Below are 17,581 nucleotides of genomic sequence, written 5' to 3' on the forward strand. Positions count from 1 at the left end.
AAAGTATTCGAAAGAACGGTATCTAAAATATTTCACTAGCCTCACGATGGCAGTCAACAACACTGACATTTCCGACGGCAAAACTACAAGACTCCCAAACAGAACGTCAGTGCCAGGGCTAAAACAAATAAAAACAATGTCTTAGCGTGGGGGTTGCCAATTTATACTTAGCCAATATTTAGCACGTACTCCATATTTGTTAGTACTAAGGCGCGGCGTTCACTAACGGCAAAGCACGGCAGGGGATCCTTCGGCATAATTATTGCCGATGCGTCCTCAGGCATGCCTAAGGCTGCCGAAGCAACCCGAAGACTGCCAAGGCATGCCGAATCTACCGAGCCGTGCCGACGTGGACGCCGGGCCTAAGAGAGACCCCACACTAGTCAGCGATATGCAAAATGGAGTCGCTGGTGTGCAGTTGCACCAATCTTGCATCCAGCAGCCAGTGTTTATGGCGCGATTCATGCGACTCGAGTCGAACCTTTGACGGACAGACGTGACACTTGCTTAATGAAGTTCGTTGGTACGATTACTGTGATTTTACCTATCCTCTCCTAGTCTCCGCACTCACCTGAAGAACCAGACCACGGTGAGGGCCACGGAGACGAGCGTCATGAGAATGTTCTCCAGGTCCCAGGCGCGCTCCGGCGGCGTGCCCTCCGTCACCAACTCGGCCGTGCCCGTCTCCTCTGGATTCAGAGTCTGGACATACAAATATATCTAGTTAGTGCATTGAATCTTAACACGTCTTCTTTCTTTAGCATCCTTAAACTATCTGGAAGTAAACTCCTAAAGCTTAACGGCATCAAAATAGGTTTACCACTTGACTTTGACGATTGATGAGAACATAGTTGGCAAAGCTGTGGTTAAAGATTTTGCTGCATGCAACTGGATTTTTTAAAGGTGATCATCATCAGAGACATTGTTTTCGGAGATCAATGCGACATGGTCTACCGCAAGCCCGACAGAGAGAACTTAATGGCAAACGTTGCCTTGACGTACCTACATAGATATTATTTACAATATCGTCAGGTGACAAGCAAAATTCACTAATTACTAAAAAAAATTTAAACAAAAATCGACCTTCTTTTAGTACAGTCACCTGCAATAGTATGTTACACAACGAACGCCGCAAAAATATCTGACACGATCTTATTTGTAGATACATAAGAGCGTGTCACATATTTTTGCTGCCTTCGAAGAGTTACATATTATTGCAGGTGACTGTACTAATATGGTTCACTATGGCTATGAACTTGTGGTGGTACTTAGTGACTTTTGCTTGTCACCCGACGATATAATATATGTCACAACGTGTGACTGAGACAGCGCTATGCACGTATATGGCAACGTCCCGCTGGCAGACCGGAATGGCGTGATCGAATGTGAAAACCGCCTGTATGTCAGCTCATTCCTATTGTACCTGTGATTCCTGGGTGTATAGTGTATACCTGTGCGGGCACGGCGCGCTTGGGGTGCACTAGGCAGTGCACGACGGCGCGGTCGTGCAGGCCGCACGCTCGTAACGTCAGCCCATCGTCGAGGAGCACCCGCCCGTTGAAGATCAGGCGCACGCGGGACTCCGCTGACAGCTCCACGGAGAAGTGCCGCCTGAGAGGACACAAATACGAAACCGTGTTACCTTATTTATAGCATAGGCATAACACAATATAATTAGATATAGCGTTCTACGGCGCCATACGATTTGTATAATGTGAATATGGAGATGGACAATCGTAACTTAGATTTTTTAAGCTGGCCGAATGTTACGCAACGGGTAACACGGGTTCTTTCTACCATACGAGTACCTTACAACATTCAAACTATAGGTACCGCAAACTATGGAAAATCGTTTTTTTCTCTTACTGGAGTGGAATGATTGAAATGGAGATAGGTATACGAATTTATCTTATGGTAGTCCCAAGAAACAATTTTAATAGGTACATTACATTGAATGTCTTGAAACAGCTTTAAACACACTTTTCCTGTTTACCGCATATTTATATAAGAAATTCCTAAAGGTAGTCGGGGCGTAAAACCCTAACCAGCGCGACATTTCAAAATGAAAAAGGCATTGAAACTGGGAAGAATAGCTTCATGAGTCACTTTAACGGATGTTTTTTAATAACATAAATAATTAATAATTATGTACCTATTACGGCCGGTTAGCGGTTGTCTTATGATTAGTTAAGGTCACAACGGAAAGTTACACGTGGCTCAAAAAAGACATTTATAATTTAGTTGAAATTAATCTTAAAAGTTACAAATTTCAAAATAATTACTCAAGTTGAAGGTTTAGCGGCAGATACAATTTAAACCTACAAGTTAAAATGCATAACTATGCCCTTACACAACCTACTACTATTGACAAGACGTATGTCAACATCATTTGCTATAGGATTTTAACCCTGTAACGGAATCGTTTGTATTTTTCCACGCATGAGCTAATGTGCTCCGTAGCCAGCGCTGATGAAGCATTCACTGTGATCGTAGACTACCACACATAATATTCCGATTAGTGAAGTGGTTACATAGGCCGACCGAACTGAGGCGACCACATATTCATATTCATTGTTTATTTGTATTTGTTGTTTTTTATTTGTGATGTAGCGGATAAGCTGCAGGAAAGTCGCCTCCGATGGTATGGCCATATACACCGCAGACCGGTAGACTACGTCGGTAATAGATGCCTCAATCTCACTGTCCAAGGCCCTAGATCACGCGGTAGGCCTAAGAAACGCTGTCTGGACGTCGGGACAGCGGACATGGGGGAGAACAATCTCACACCCGAGGATGCCGAAGACCGGGCAAAGTGGAGAAGACTGAGCAGGAAAGCGGACCCCGGCGCCAGGCCGGGAAAACGCTAGGTCGAAGATTAATCATACATTGTCAGTGTTATAATTAAGGTACATAGATAATAAAGGCGCTCTATATTTATTACGACGTATTGCATCCTATCCTTTGCCAGTTTATATTTCAACGACAAATGCTTACTAAGTAATACTCGAAAACCGATGCTACCAGAAACTCAATTTTTAGGGTTCCGTACCCAAAAGGTAATAAGTTATTGGCAAAAATTTCATTTTTGGTACAAGCTTTTATCGCTGACTGTACTTTTCTTACGACAGACAACTAATACTCATCGAGACAATTCTAAAAACCCCTAACAAAATTAGGTTGCGTTGTTTCGTCACAGAGTTCCTATGGCCTCCTCCTGTCTCCATCATCAGATCAGCTCGATGGTACCATAATATTGCATTGTCATCCGATTTATACATGCATGCTAAATTTCAGCTCAATCGGAAACCGGGAAGTGGATCAAATTTAACTTGCAAGATTTGATTACAGACCGACAGACAGACAGACAGACAGACGACAGACAGACAGACAGATAGACAACGGACAGGTGAAACTAAATAAAAGCTTGTAATAAAAACGGGAAACCTCTGTCTGTCAGTCACCAGGCTGTATCTCATGAACCGTGATAGCTAGACAGTGGAAATTTTCACAGACGATGTATGTGTTTGTTGCCGCTATAATAACAAATACTAAAAAGTACGGAACCCCTTGGTGGGCGAGTCAGACTCGCACTTGTTATTACAAGCTTTTATTTAACTTGCAATGTACCTATGTAAATATGTAGTTAACTGTTTGTACGGGTCAAATCTTGCAAGCTAAATTAGAGCCGTTTTCTGATTTGCAATGAAGCTGAAAATTTGAAAACATATGTAAGTTGGATGACAATGCAATATATATTATGGTACCATCGAGCTGATCTGATGATGGAGACAGGAGGTGGCCATAGGAACTCTGTGATGAAACAACGCAACCTAATTGTGTTAGGGGTTTTTAGAATTGTCTCGATGAGTATTAGTTGTCTGTCGTAAGAAAAGTACAGTCAGCGATAAAAGCTTGTACCAAAAATGAAATTTTTGCCAAAAACTTATTTTTTGTTTACATTTGTCCGCAACTAAAATAAGCGGTATAGGAGCGCCAATTATAACGTATAGCGATCTCGACGTTAAATGATCTGTGGCTGCGGTCGACAGGTCATCATGTCATCAAGTACAATATACGTGACACAAAGTCATCAACACAACAACTGACAACATTATTTCACGACATAGGTATTTCCTCGGGAGATACGATTATGCCATTCTTATTGTTTTGTTTAACTCAAATTATACTTAGTTATTTTATTTACTATGACAGGCCCTGTATACTATCTATTCTCTTTGCCATTAGGGTTCCCCCACATGTATTGACGCGCATTCGGCGAAATCCGATAGGAAAAAGCTTCATGTCTGCGCAATAAGAGCGAAAAAGCCGTCGGTTATGATTAGGAGTGACCTCTGTCCTATTGAGAGTTTAGTAACTCTAATTAAGTAATTATAAGCAACTCATTTACTAGATTATACATACTATTTCTAAGCTGGATCATATGGTTCATACCATGAGAAAGAACAAAACATCTCTTAGTTTTTAACCGCCTTCATTTGTTTTAAATTGTCATGATTCCTAAACTGAGTAGTGACAACCTACCTACTCGTTGCCCATCATGGTTTTAAATTGTCAATTAAAACATTTGTAATTATGTATGGCCTAAGCTACTATCTTTTTTATACTATTACAAACCGGATTTACCATGTATATTAATTTTTTTCCGAAAAATCGAGACAGCAAAGAAATTAGGTTACAATTTTTTTACCCTAGAGTGCTCGCGCTGTGATGAGTATTTTGCCGCCCGTGGTACACTGTACATGTGTTAAGGTCATTATTATAAATGTTATAATGTAATTAAATCACCATGTTAGCATCAAATCGGTTTAAAAACTCACCATTTAAAGTCCTTAAGTAACTCGTCTAGACTCCCCTCCACCTCTTTGAGCGTATCGTTAAGATATTTAAGTTTGATGAGTATCTTCCTCGCGGCGGTGTCGGCGTCGGCGTCCGTGGTATCGGCGTCGGCGGCCTCGGCGGCGGCGGCGGCCTCAGCGCCGGCGGGCTCGGTATCTTCTTTGTTGTCCTTTGTGTCACCTTTAGCGAGAGCCTTGGATGAGTTTGCCTCTGGAAGGATGAGAACACATTATAAATTGAAATAGATGTCATCAATACCATAGAGAACTATAGTAAGAATGGAGTGCTCACTCCATACGTCGGTTTTGGTACCAAAACGACTATTATTTTCACAGTCGACATCTAGCATCGAGTAGCGGAATTATCAGTACCGCTACTCGAAATTAATAGTCGTTTTGGGACTAAAACTGATGTACGGAGTGACAAGATACAGATGAAGTGCATAATTATTTTCCTTCGTATTTTCACAGAAACGTACAAACGTGTCTTGCTATTTCAGTTAGTGTCCGACCGAAGGTTCGGTTTCGGTTTCGGCCAGTTTCGGCCAAAAAATCATGTTTCGGCTGTAGTTTCGGTTTCGGCCAAAAAACGGCCGAACCTTTCGGCCGGGCCGAAACTTACGAAATGGTACTTCAAATCAGACAAAGACCAAAAGTTGGGCAATAAGTAGGCTACGCTCAACTAGTGCCGCGAAGTTGATTTTCTCAATAGTTAATATTTTGCGAGGCTGAACAGCCGACTATTGATTAAAACGAAGAAAAAACCCTTAAAAGTGTCCCCAGTACAGTTTTTCATACGAGTGCTCGACCTTAGCCTCACTTTTTACCTCGATTTACCATTTTTTTGTGTTCCACATGTCCTCTACTTCAGCTTAGCCTTTGGCCTCGCTGAGCCATGCTCGGCCTGCGGTCTCGCTTTTTAATACAATGGACATTGGTTGGAGTCTGTGCTCAACTACTTATCCTGAAGCCTGAAACACGGCTTTGACTTCGCATGAAAATTCGCCTCACTGACGCACTTCGGACGTTTAGGCCCAGGTTAAGATCGGTACCCGGCCTTTCAATATTGTCAACAAAAAATTTCGCGCTCGCTACGCTCGCGTTTTTGGTTCATTCTTGGTTGACCCTGTATCTACATGTTAGCATACGCAGTGTAACTGGTGCAAATGTTATTTATACGTTATAATTACATAGAAGTTTTGTCGTTTAAAATAACACTTGCACTGCGTGTGTTATCAAAATCGTTGCAGAATTATCTTGGTCTAACTCTAGTAATTTTCTTAAAAAACTGCTTAAGTATCATCAATTTCAAGGACATTGGGTGTTGACAACCCCATAATATGTGTGTAAAAGCGGTTTTAGGAAATTTTTTCAACGATTTTAACAAGTCTACAAAAGTTTCGGTTTCGGTTTCGGCCGAAACTAGAACCAAAGCCGAACATTCGGTTTCGGTTTCGGTTTCGGCAAAAAAACATGTTTCGGTCGGACACTAATTTCAGTCAGTCTCGGTACAAAAAGTACTGAGGTTGACTGAAGTAGCTGACAATACGAACGTTTCCGAGAAAATACGAGGAATAACAATTATGGACTACATCTATACATCTTCTACCTCGTCGCCTATTGAACCTGGTGTCAGCAGCGATGTATGGGGGGCTACAAATATGACTAATGCATGCTATACCTAAGTACACAACTGACCTGGCGCGAACAAGTCTCGGGCAGTAACGTCGGCCTCCATGGCGCTCACGATGCTATCCATCTCCTGCATCTGCGCGGCGCCCGCGCGTGTCCGCTCCTCCTCTACCTCGTCACCTGATGAATCTGGTGTCAGCTGCGATGTATGGGGGGCTACAAATATGACTAATGCATGCTATACCTAAGTACATAACTGACCTGGCGTGAACAAGTCTCGGGCAGTAACGTCGGCCTCCATGGCGCTCACGATGCTATCCATCTCCTGCATCTGCGCGGCGCCCGCGCGTGTCCGCTCCTCCTCTACCTCGTCACCTGATGAATCTGGTGTCAGCTGCGATGTATGGGGGGCTACAAATATGACTAATGCATGCTATACCTAAGTACATAACTGACCTGGCGTGAACAAGTCTCGGGCAGTAACGTCGGCCTCCATGGCGCTCACGATGCTATCCATCTCCTGCATCTGCGCGGCGCCCGCGCGTGTCCGCTCCTCTTCTACCTCGTCGCCTGATGAATCGGGTGTCAGCAGCGGCGTGTGGGGGGCTAAAATTATGTATACATATAAATACACAGAAGTCACAGAACAATGCAACAGGTGACCGTTAATGGATAAAGTTAAACTTCTTAAATCTTGGCATAGGTAGCTGTAAACTTGTATACTTGTTTGTATTTGTTTGAATAAAGATTAAGAACTACTAAAAATAGCATTTACTTCAGTAATATACCAATATTTTTTACATAATATTATGAAATAAAAAAAATGTGCTCTGTCATTACGTTAATGATACTACCTAACGTTAAGGTTAGCAGATATCAGTATTATATAACAAGTGTAAACATTGTCAAAGCTAAGTATTATGTAATTGATAACTTGGCTACTATTTAAAAATAAAATAATTTTTATAAGAACATTTATGCCAGGAGTTCTCAAAGTGTGTTACGCAAACCACCACTGGTTCGCCGGCGACCGTAATGGAGTTCGCAACAAGCGACAAGTATAACCTGATTTTCTTAAATACTTTTTTTTTAAATTGCAGAATAAAGTGTGAGAAACCCCGATTTATACTATTAAATAACACAGCGGTCGGCAACAGGCGGCCCGCGAGCCGCAACCTCTCACTTGCGGCCCGCGAGCCTCCCTGGCTATATTGTATGAAATACATATTGACAAACGACAATGTCTGCTAAAGTCACAAATATTAAAGTGCGGCCCGCGTCAACTTCGATAACTACTACTACGGGCCCTTGGCTACTAAAAGGTTGCCGATCGCTACTATAACTAGTCTAAACATACAGTCAATCCTCCTGTAGAAGTGCAGGCGATTGTTGTCCATCATGGCCATGTCGGCGTCCACGATGCTGTCCATCTCCTGCAGGGGGATCACCCTGGAGCTGTCCCGGGGCGCCTCCTCTGTGCTCCCTATGAAACCAATCATGAAATTTATTATCCCAAAAAAGGAAGCTTAAAACAATTTACCTAGTAGGTAATCAAATCATATAACCTAATCGATCTAGTAACAATGAACCATAAGTTATGATTCCAAAGTTCGGGCTGCTCATTTGGCGTGGAGGATCCCCCGCAGCCACACCTACACCAACGCTACTCTCTCCAGTCGTAAGACCACCCCTTACTTTCTCAAGCCCCGGGCGGCCCCTGAGTACAGTCGGCCACAGTTACAGCGTCCGCGCACACCAACGACGGCACAAACCAGGCGAGAGTACCTAACCGCAAAAGAACAGTCGGCAACAGAAGTAACTAAGAGGATAAAGTTCAAAACGACCCAAACACATCCTTATTGCTATGAGAATAAGAGCGCGTTATTCTAGACACCTGACCTAAGCTGCTTATTTATTAATGCTGACTGTATACATTTTAAAATCTTAAGCTTACCATTTGATTCAGAGGTAGAAGCTGGCGTAGAAACCGTGGCAACTGTACTTGCGACAATTGTAGCCGGCCCTGGAAGGTGAAACTGACGTGATAATACATTCAAGACTTTAAAATCTCGATAAGCAGCACTGATAAGGCACCTAATGTTATGCACTGTGCAAAATAATTCTATATTCGCGATTTCGGGGTTGGTCCCATAGTAAAAGTTGCTCAGTATAATCCCAAACCATCCCTGGTAACGGGAATGCAGTTATTTTTAGCCACCCTGTATGGGAACTCCGGAATTTCATAACAATAGTTAAAAGTTTAAAAAATCATAACTCGAAAACTACGAAAAATCGGCTAACACACATGGGGTATATTCTGATAGCCCACGACATGAGGAATCTAAAAAAATTTTTTGGACGTCAAGGTTTGAACCATAATACATTCGGCAAAGGCACACTAAAAGAGAACGAACTAAAGGACGTCGAACTCAAAGATGTCCTTCTGTTCTGCAGGAAAACAAGAAGATTTGAGGAGAATGGTGAGGGAATGCCGCCGGGACAGTAACCTGCAGCTCCGACTCCAGGGAATCGGGCTGAATGAACGCGACACGCGATCGACAGCCCGCCTGCTTCCGGCCAGGCGTCCCTACACTACATCTACATCTACTTGGACCATCCCGTATAATAAATATGCCGTGAATCAATGTTAAAAGATGCTAGATATAGTATCAATGACCTTGAGATCATTTTCTTTCAACTAGGTCGATTTGTATAACATCGTCCTAATAAAATAACGATAAAGGTTTATATATATTAACTACAAAATTTGAGCATGTGCTGATTATGGGTGTTACCACACCCATCGATCGATGGCATCAATTTGTCTAGGTAGAAACTATCGATTGACGTCTACTGTTCCATGTCGACGTCGATCGATTGGTGTGGTAACACCCTATGATGGGATGTGTGCGCGACCGCATGACCAGCACGGTTCGGCCGAGCGTTGGTGGACTACCAGCACGACACACCACACAGACTTACTGGGACTGGGCCGTATGCTGACTGTGACTGGATGTGCGCGCGACCTCATGACCAGCACGGTTCGGTAGCGATCCGGCCGGGCGTTGGTGGACCACCAGGCCAGCATGCCGACGCCCACCACCGCCAGCGCGGCCATGAATTGGACCACTTCATCCCCCACGCCTTCTATCAATGTCATCCTCGGTGATCTGCAAACATGTCAATTATGTTAGTTGCGTTTAAATTAATTTAATCTGGCCTTTAAGGGGTCATCCATTAATTACGTCACACGAATTTCTAGGTTTTTTGACCCCTCCCCCCCCTTGTCACATTTGGTCACATTTGGCAAACCCCTCCCCCCTAGTGTGACGTCACATTTTTTCTACGAAATCGCCAAATCGAATAAAGTAAGTACCTAAGTATTATTAATATTTTATCAAAATATTTTTGACGATATAAATATTAGTAATTTTATAACCCAAAACTGCTTAGGAAAGAAAATTAAAAGAATAAAAACGATTATCGTTTTAAAAACTTGTTATTTAAATGTACAGCGAATAAAATATAAAAAAAAAAAATCGGTTACTGATGAAGTTAAAGTGACGTCACAAAGTTTGTGTCTTCCCCCTCCCCCATGTCACAATATGTCACATTTTCTTGACCCCCTCCCTCCCCCTAAACGTGTGACGTAATTAATGGATGACCCCTAAGACTTTTAACCTCCTAAGTCCAGCCATAAAATAAATCCTATTTTTTATTTGTACCTTGTTTTATAGTAATTTGGCTCTAATTAGATTGAAAGGGAGTGTACAGTCAAGTGTAAAAATATGGGTGCTTATTAATCTACTCAAAAATATGTCCCATAGTCCCTTAATTAGCTATGAGACATAAGAGCTATGAGACATATTTTTGAGTATGATGTGTGCACTGTCTACCCATATTTTTACACTTGACTGTCTAGTGTAATATTTTTAATGCACATCAATCGTGTTTTAAGATCTTTACTAACAAAGAACAGAGAAGAAAGTCCACAAATTTATGATAGGGTCATGGCAATCTGCTCTAGAACGAATAGGTGTAATGTTTTGTGAGCTAAACAAGTAATTTTATAATGGCAATAAATTCAGTTTCAAAAGATGCCATCTTTGAATTATTATTTGCCTCTAATAAATATGCGCATTTTGCTGAAAGATTCATGACAAAGGTCAAATTTCACATCTAAGTTCTATTAACAGCTAAAAAGTACTATAGCATATGGGTAATTCCACCGTAACTGATGTTACATTTGAAGTGAAGTTGCAAATTTCATTTTAGGATACAATGTAATTATAAAACTTTCAGAAATTTAATAATAACTTTAAATGTACTATAAAAAGGCCCTATAATGTTGGACTCTCAAAATAATAGAAAAGCTTTTTGCATGTTTTCTAAAATATTGAATTCAATTGTCGTAACTGATGTTACAATGAATAGACATGTAAGTGTGAAGGTTTCAGGACAATGTTATTTTCTCTGAATATAAGTTTGTTTAGAGAAAGCCTTGAAATTGATAAAAACCTATTATTAAACAATGTTTATTATTATCAAAACAATAAGCAAATAAACAAACACACATTCTAGAAAATCGACCAAATATACCGTAACTGACGTTACCGAAAATTCGTAAATGATGTTACTGTCAAAATCAGCAGTAACATACTATGTCATATTGCATATATACCGTGTGGAAAGATAAGTCGGGCCCTGGAGGGAAACTACATTAAATTCTTAAGCTGGCTCATTCTACTTAAAGAAGACATTCCTTTATTTTTAAAAAGAAACAAAACTACATTCAAATATTTCCTATTTTTAAATTTAAGGATTTAAGGTAATTTCCCTCCAGGGCCCGACTTATCTTTCCACATTGTATATTATTTATTTTATCATATATGAGCATTGTTTATGTTCCTTAACAGCGTCAGTGGAATATTGCCATTGTCTGAGGAGTCATGATGGAGGAAGTAGACGTAGAAGCCTATGAACCAAAAATGCTTAGTTTCTTCATTTGATGACAACATGTTTTGATAGAATATATCTGTGTCATATTTATGTTTTATAAATTTAAGAGTTAGTAACAGCAATCTGGCATCAATTTATTTGTCAATTTCAGTAATTTTTGTCCGGAGACATTGGGTAAAAATAACACAAATCAAAATATTTAATAAAATTGCTTGATTTGTTTCCTAGCTATATTTTAAATATCCAATTGCTGCACTAAGTTGCCCTAACACCATGTTTGGCAACTAGTCCATACAATTCAAACAACCAGCAGAATCTTCAATTGTTCAATCCACAATGCAAAATACACATGTACAGGTTAATGATTAATGCCCAAGGCAAGGCTAGTATAAGCTAAGTCGCAAACCTCAGATCTAAATCTATCTATGGACATAAGGTCTGTCTATACCTAGATAAACTTTCCTAGGCCGTAGATTTACTCAAGGTCATCCAAGTGAAAATCCTTCTGTCATTTCCCATAGTTTTTACCACAAACTTATATACCGCTATGCTGGTAACGGTGAACATATGTTACAAAATACATCTAGATGAGATAACATCAATAATAACGCGACATCTTGACACAGCTGAGAGATCACAAATCACCATTGCTTACCTGTTTGCAGTATCAGCTTAAGGACCGAATGGATACGGAATACACTACGAAAAATGCAACGCCCATGCACCGAGCACGATCTCTTGTATCATATTAACAAAAAACTAGAATGAAATAATGCTAAACAAGTAATTTGCAATTGAGATACGACGGAAATAATATAAATAACAATGCCACAGAGTGACAGATTCTGTGGGAGATTGACACTATTGACAGATCCGTTGACATTTATGTAAAGGAATTACTAGACGCAAAAAAACACTGGTAGCATTATATAGTTTAGCAAACACAACTTGTCAGTCAGTAAAGAATCAGGAAATAGGGTATTTTCCTACTAGTCAAATCAGTTACTTTTTTAGAACTGTCAAAACGATTTGCTAATATGGAATTTATATGAAACATTACATCGTGACGTCACGGTCAACTCGCCTACTTTTTATATTTCTATCCGATTTATTAAATAGAACTTGTGTTTAAAAATAACTCCTATCTGTGTTTTTCTAATAATTATCTGGTGCTTTATTTCATACATGGTGTAAAATAATTTATTTTAAATACTGTATAATACCGTATTTTTGGGTGCTACTGTGCTATCGCCGGCCACTCCAAGGGATGCAGCCATGTGGTAGAATGAGATAGCAATATCACTTGCTCCCTCTAACGCATAAATGCGTCCCTTGGAGTGGCTGGCGATGGCACATTGTGTACTGGGGCCTTAAGACAAAGACAGTATGATTCCGTGTTATACGCATATTTTATAGTGTCCGACCGAAGGTTCGGTTTCGGTTTCGGTTTCGGCCAGTTTCGGCCAAAAAATCATGTTTCGGCTGTAGTTTCGGTTTCGGCCAAAAAACGGCCGAACCTTTCGGCCGGGCCGAAACTTACGAAATGGTACTTCGTACTATGAAACTAAACTATGTGACAAAGACCAAAAGTTGGGGAATAAGTAGGACAACAATATTATAGTAACAGCACCAGTCATGGGACATTTAAGAGGAAATTTGGAGTATTTATGATATTTCCCTTGTACATGTAAATGGTCTTCCGCTTAGCGTGTTAAAAGATGAAAGTCCTATCCGTCTGTCATGTTTTAGGCGTTTTGTATCAAAGATACTGCAATGAGTTTCCACATAATTAACAAATTAAAACTATGCTTTTTTTCTCCAGTCATGGACACCAAAGCTCCAGTAATGGGCCCCCGGTAATGGACGTGGATCCAGTAATGGGCCCCCTATAATGGACATTGCTCTATCAGTATAAAATATTGAAATGGGGAATAAGTTATGGCAAAAAAATCAATTTTTGGTATAAGCTTTTATCGCTGAATGTATTTTTCTTTCCACAGCCAATTATTATTGTATTAGATTTATCGAGACAATTCTAATATACCCAAACACAATTAGTTAGGGTTTATTGCGATAAAGTTCCCATGGCCACCTCCTGTCTCCATCATCAGATCAAGTCCATGTTATCATAATATTGCATTATCATCCGATTTGCATACTTAATTACGTACTTACACAAAATTTCAACTGAATCGGAAATCGAAAAGTGGGTCAAATTCAGCTACCAAGATTTGACCCACACTAACTAACAAGGCAAGTTAAATAAAAGTTTGGAATAACTATATTAATTTATCCTAAGTCCGAGAATACCTCCTAGTTGACATATTTCGTAACTACATTTTACTTCTGTATTGTTTAAAACATGAAATTATGGCATGGCAAGCATCATTATGTCAATTGTCCCATCATAGGAGGTATGCAGTTTTACAGCTCCTATAATGGGATTGGGCCAAATACCACTATTTTTTTACATCTGTGGAGTCACAACATAGTGTACAACATAGGTATACAACCTTATCTCATGGTAAATGCAATTAACAAAACACATTCTAGTTTTCATCAAGTATTAATTAATTAAAATGTAATAAATTAACTCACCTCTCTTAGCGAAGTTGTTAAGAATTTTTAGTGATATTTTTTTTCAGTAGCACGACAACTTTTGGGTTGACGCACATTTCTTAAAAAATAACCGAATTTAATAAAAAATCAAACATAATCAGCTCTAGGACTCTTATTTATGATATAGTTATTTGTACAACAAGAGATCAAAGTTTGATATTTCTTCGAGTGCTTATTTTGAGTCCCGTGCAAGCGAAAGATTCTATAATAGATTCACGAGCGTAGCGAGTGAATCTAATTTAGAATCTTGAGCGTAGTAAGGGATTCAAAAGCGCACAAGATGTAAATAACTTTGATCTCGTGTAGTACACAAAATTTTTCACCCTAAGCAGTGAGAACATACCTAGAGGGACAGAGATAATAAAACCCAAGTATATCGAACTTGTATTAGACCCCGCATGTTGAAATGACATTTGAGTATAAAGGTCACTTGAATGTCATTTTGTCTCACTCAGTGAGCAAAATCGCATTTTGCTCACTGAGTGAGACGCAACAGTGAGCAAAATGCGATTTTGCTCCCTGAGTGAGACAAAATGACTCAGTGAGCAAAATCGCATTTTGCTCACTGTTTTTAAGAAGCAAAGTACCCTTGTTCGAGCTGCTGAGGTGAAAAAAATATATCCAGTGTTTATAAACTACTTTTATATACTTATTTTAGAGGAATTGTGTTTTTTTGTCCCATTACTGGTTCCGTGTCCATTATAGGGTATACTACTATAATATATACCTACATATACTGATTCATGTATAGGTATAGAAATTAATTGGTTAATTATTATTATTAATTGTATAAAACACAATTCCACTAATGAGGGCGCCACTAGACGGTCGACGCAGTCTTAAGAGGCTGTTAATACCTATAACGCGCACACTGTCTAATTGTATCGGAGTAAATGAGATAGCACTGTCGCATGTTACTGGGCCTGGGCAAAGGAATAATAAGAAAACTCATCATCTTCCTCGCGTAATCCCGGAATTTTTGCCACGGCTCATGGGAGCCTGGGGTCAAATTGACAACTAATCCCAAGAATTGGCGTAGGCACTAGCACCCAGAGAGTAAACTAGGCCTTATCGGGACTAGTCCGGCTTCCTCACGATGTTTTTCCTTCACCGAAAAGAAAATAGTAAATATCAAATGATATTTCGTATATAACTTTCGAAAAACTTATTGGTACGAGCCGGGATTTGTACCTGCGACCTTCGGATTAAAAGTCGCACGCTCTTACCGCTAGGCCACCAGCGCTCAAGGAAATATGTATCTCGCTTTTTAATACAATGGACATTGGTTGGAGTCTGTGCTCAACTACTTATCCTGAAGCCTGAAGCACGGCTTTGACTTCGCATGAAAGTTCGCCTCACTGGGGCACTTCGGACGTTTAGGCCCAGGTGAAGATCGGTAGCCGGCCTTGTGATATTGTCAACAAAAAATTCGCGCTCGCGTTTTTGTTTGACCCTGTATCTACATGTTGGCTTGACTGGTGAATGAATAGAGTTAGACAAAGAAAATTCTGCAATCATTTTGATAGCATACGCAGTGAAACTAGTGCAAATGTTATTTATACGTCATAATTTCATAGAAGTTTTGACGTTTAAAATAAAATAATCGTTGCAGAATTATCTTGGTCTAACTCTAGTAATCTTCTTAAAAAACTGCTTAAGTAACATCAATTTCAAGGACATTGGGTGTTGACAGCCCCATAATATGTGTGTAAAACCGGTTTTATGACATTTTTTCAACGATTTTAACAAGTCTACAAAAGGTTCGGTTTCGGTTTCGGTTTCGGCCGAAACTAGAGCCAAAGCCGAACATTCGGTTTCGGTTTCGGTTTCGGCAAAAAAACATGTTTCGGTCGGACACTAATATTTTAACATTTATTTTTACTTATCACAAGAGATTTATTTCTCGAGTTCCCGTGGCATTGAGTTTGTTCCCGTCTCGACTTAGGACTAGGACAAATTTCTCGAGATTTCTCGAGCAGAAACCCTAATTAGACTTAAGAAATTGCTATTCTATACATGGTCAAGCAAATCTTGTCAGTAGAAAAAGGCGCGAAATTCAAATTTTCTATGAGACGCTATCCCTTCGCGCCTACATTTTTCAAATTTGCCGCCTTTTTCTACTGACAAGATCTGCTTGACCAATTATAGTTCAACATGTCTTTTTGTTTGTTTTGCTTTTATCGTCTTGGTATTCTTGTACGTGTGTGGCAATAAATAATTTATTAAGTATTCTTATTCTATCTTTGTCTTACACTAGTACTAGCACCCAAAAGAAAAGGATGAGTATAGTTTTCCTGGTTCTTACTGACTGAAAAATTGGTTTGACCAACTATAGTAAGTAGTAATTAGGTATTTTAGTCGTTAGGTATTACGAGTCCCCTTCGCGTCTTTGCATTTTCCTGGTTGCAGTTGCATTCTAGGAGACCAGGATCCTCATTGGCAACTTGAATACCTACCCGGGCCGTTCTATCCTCCTGAGTCCCGAGGGCGGAGGGCGAGGCCCTTATCCTTATTAAGAGAAGGTTCCAAAATGAAAAACAAAACTATTGCTTGGACTTAGGGACAGGGGACAATTTTATTCGCTTTTTATGATAGTTTTTTTTTTCATATTTCTGAACTCTGGAAACTAGAAGCGGACAGGCAGATTCGGTTTCAGTTATTAAGAGATAAAGAGATATTAGAATTAAGATATTAAAGAGTAAATTGACCATACACCCTTTTTAGGTTCAATCAAAAGTTCAATATTCTCACTCAATGTTGTAATAAGTTGCATCATCTTATGTTGTTCTACTATGACAACTATGTGATTTAACCATTATAATATTTTTTAAATATAAATAAAGCAATAACACCAGACACGTTTTAAAATTACCATACAAGCGTTTGTAAACAGCATATTGTTTATTAAATTACACAACGCAACATCAGAAAAAGAAACGGCATGACTATAACCTGCTATAACTAAGTTGTTAGAAAGAGACAGAAAATCGGATTCGTGGAGTGTATGACGTCTTCAAGTACTGAAAAACAAAACCAACATCAACCAACATTCAGGAAATCCTCGCAAAGAGTTTTCCAAATAAGGTAAAGAAACAGTGTCATTCTAATTTATGACTTACATTAAGTGTGTAGAGAATCAGTAATAATGTTTTCAATTTGATAACATTATTAAAATTAGCGCAATTCATGACTACAAGAACGCACTATAGTGTAAACAACTTTATTTACGGTATTTGACACATTATGACTGACGTATATAGAGATGTAACTAACGCAAATCGATTGTCACAGCAAGCGATTACGATTGGATGGCACATAGACTGAGGTATCGAATTGTGACGTATAATGATTTTTTATTTGAGATTTAAATAAAGCTAAAATTATATGTTTTTCCCGCAAGGTAAATGCATTTAATACATCGACCTAGTAGGTCGCACCTATCGTCAAAATTGAAACTATCGGAATATCCATTTCCTCATCAATAATCAAATATACCTAATAAATAAATAATCATT

General features: G+C 39.5%; 1 protein-coding gene across 1 annotated transcript in view; it reads right to left on the reverse strand.

Moving 5' to 3' along the window:
• The window catches only part of LOC134806037 (transmembrane and ubiquitin-like domain-containing protein 1), a 118,886-nt gene extending 106,584 nt beyond the window's left edge, over window positions 1-12,302 (reverse strand). The window contains exons 1-8 of the mRNA XM_063779246.1: window positions 12,103-12,302; window positions 9,471-9,658; window positions 8,443-8,511; window positions 7,846-7,971; window positions 6,945-7,094; window positions 4,839-5,067; window positions 1,452-1,611; window positions 572-702 (exon numbers count right to left, since the gene is read on the reverse strand). Coding sequence (XP_063635316.1) covers window positions 572-702; window positions 1,452-1,611; window positions 4,839-5,067; window positions 6,945-7,094; window positions 7,846-7,971; window positions 8,443-8,511; window positions 9,471-9,648 — 1,043 coding nt within the window. The 5' untranslated portion in view covers window positions 9,649-9,658; window positions 12,103-12,302. The remainder of the gene's footprint in view (window positions 1-571; window positions 703-1,451; window positions 1,612-4,838; window positions 5,068-6,944; window positions 7,095-7,845; window positions 7,972-8,442; window positions 8,512-9,470; window positions 9,659-12,102) is intronic.
• Between the last annotated feature and the right edge of the window lie 5,279 nt (window positions 12,303-17,581).

Source organism: Cydia splendana, chromosome 2 (genome assembly GCF_910591565.1).
Source record: "Cydia splendana chromosome 2, ilCydSple1.2, whole genome shotgun sequence".
Lineage (NCBI taxonomy): Eukaryota > Metazoa > Arthropoda > Insecta > Lepidoptera > Tortricidae > Cydia > Cydia splendana.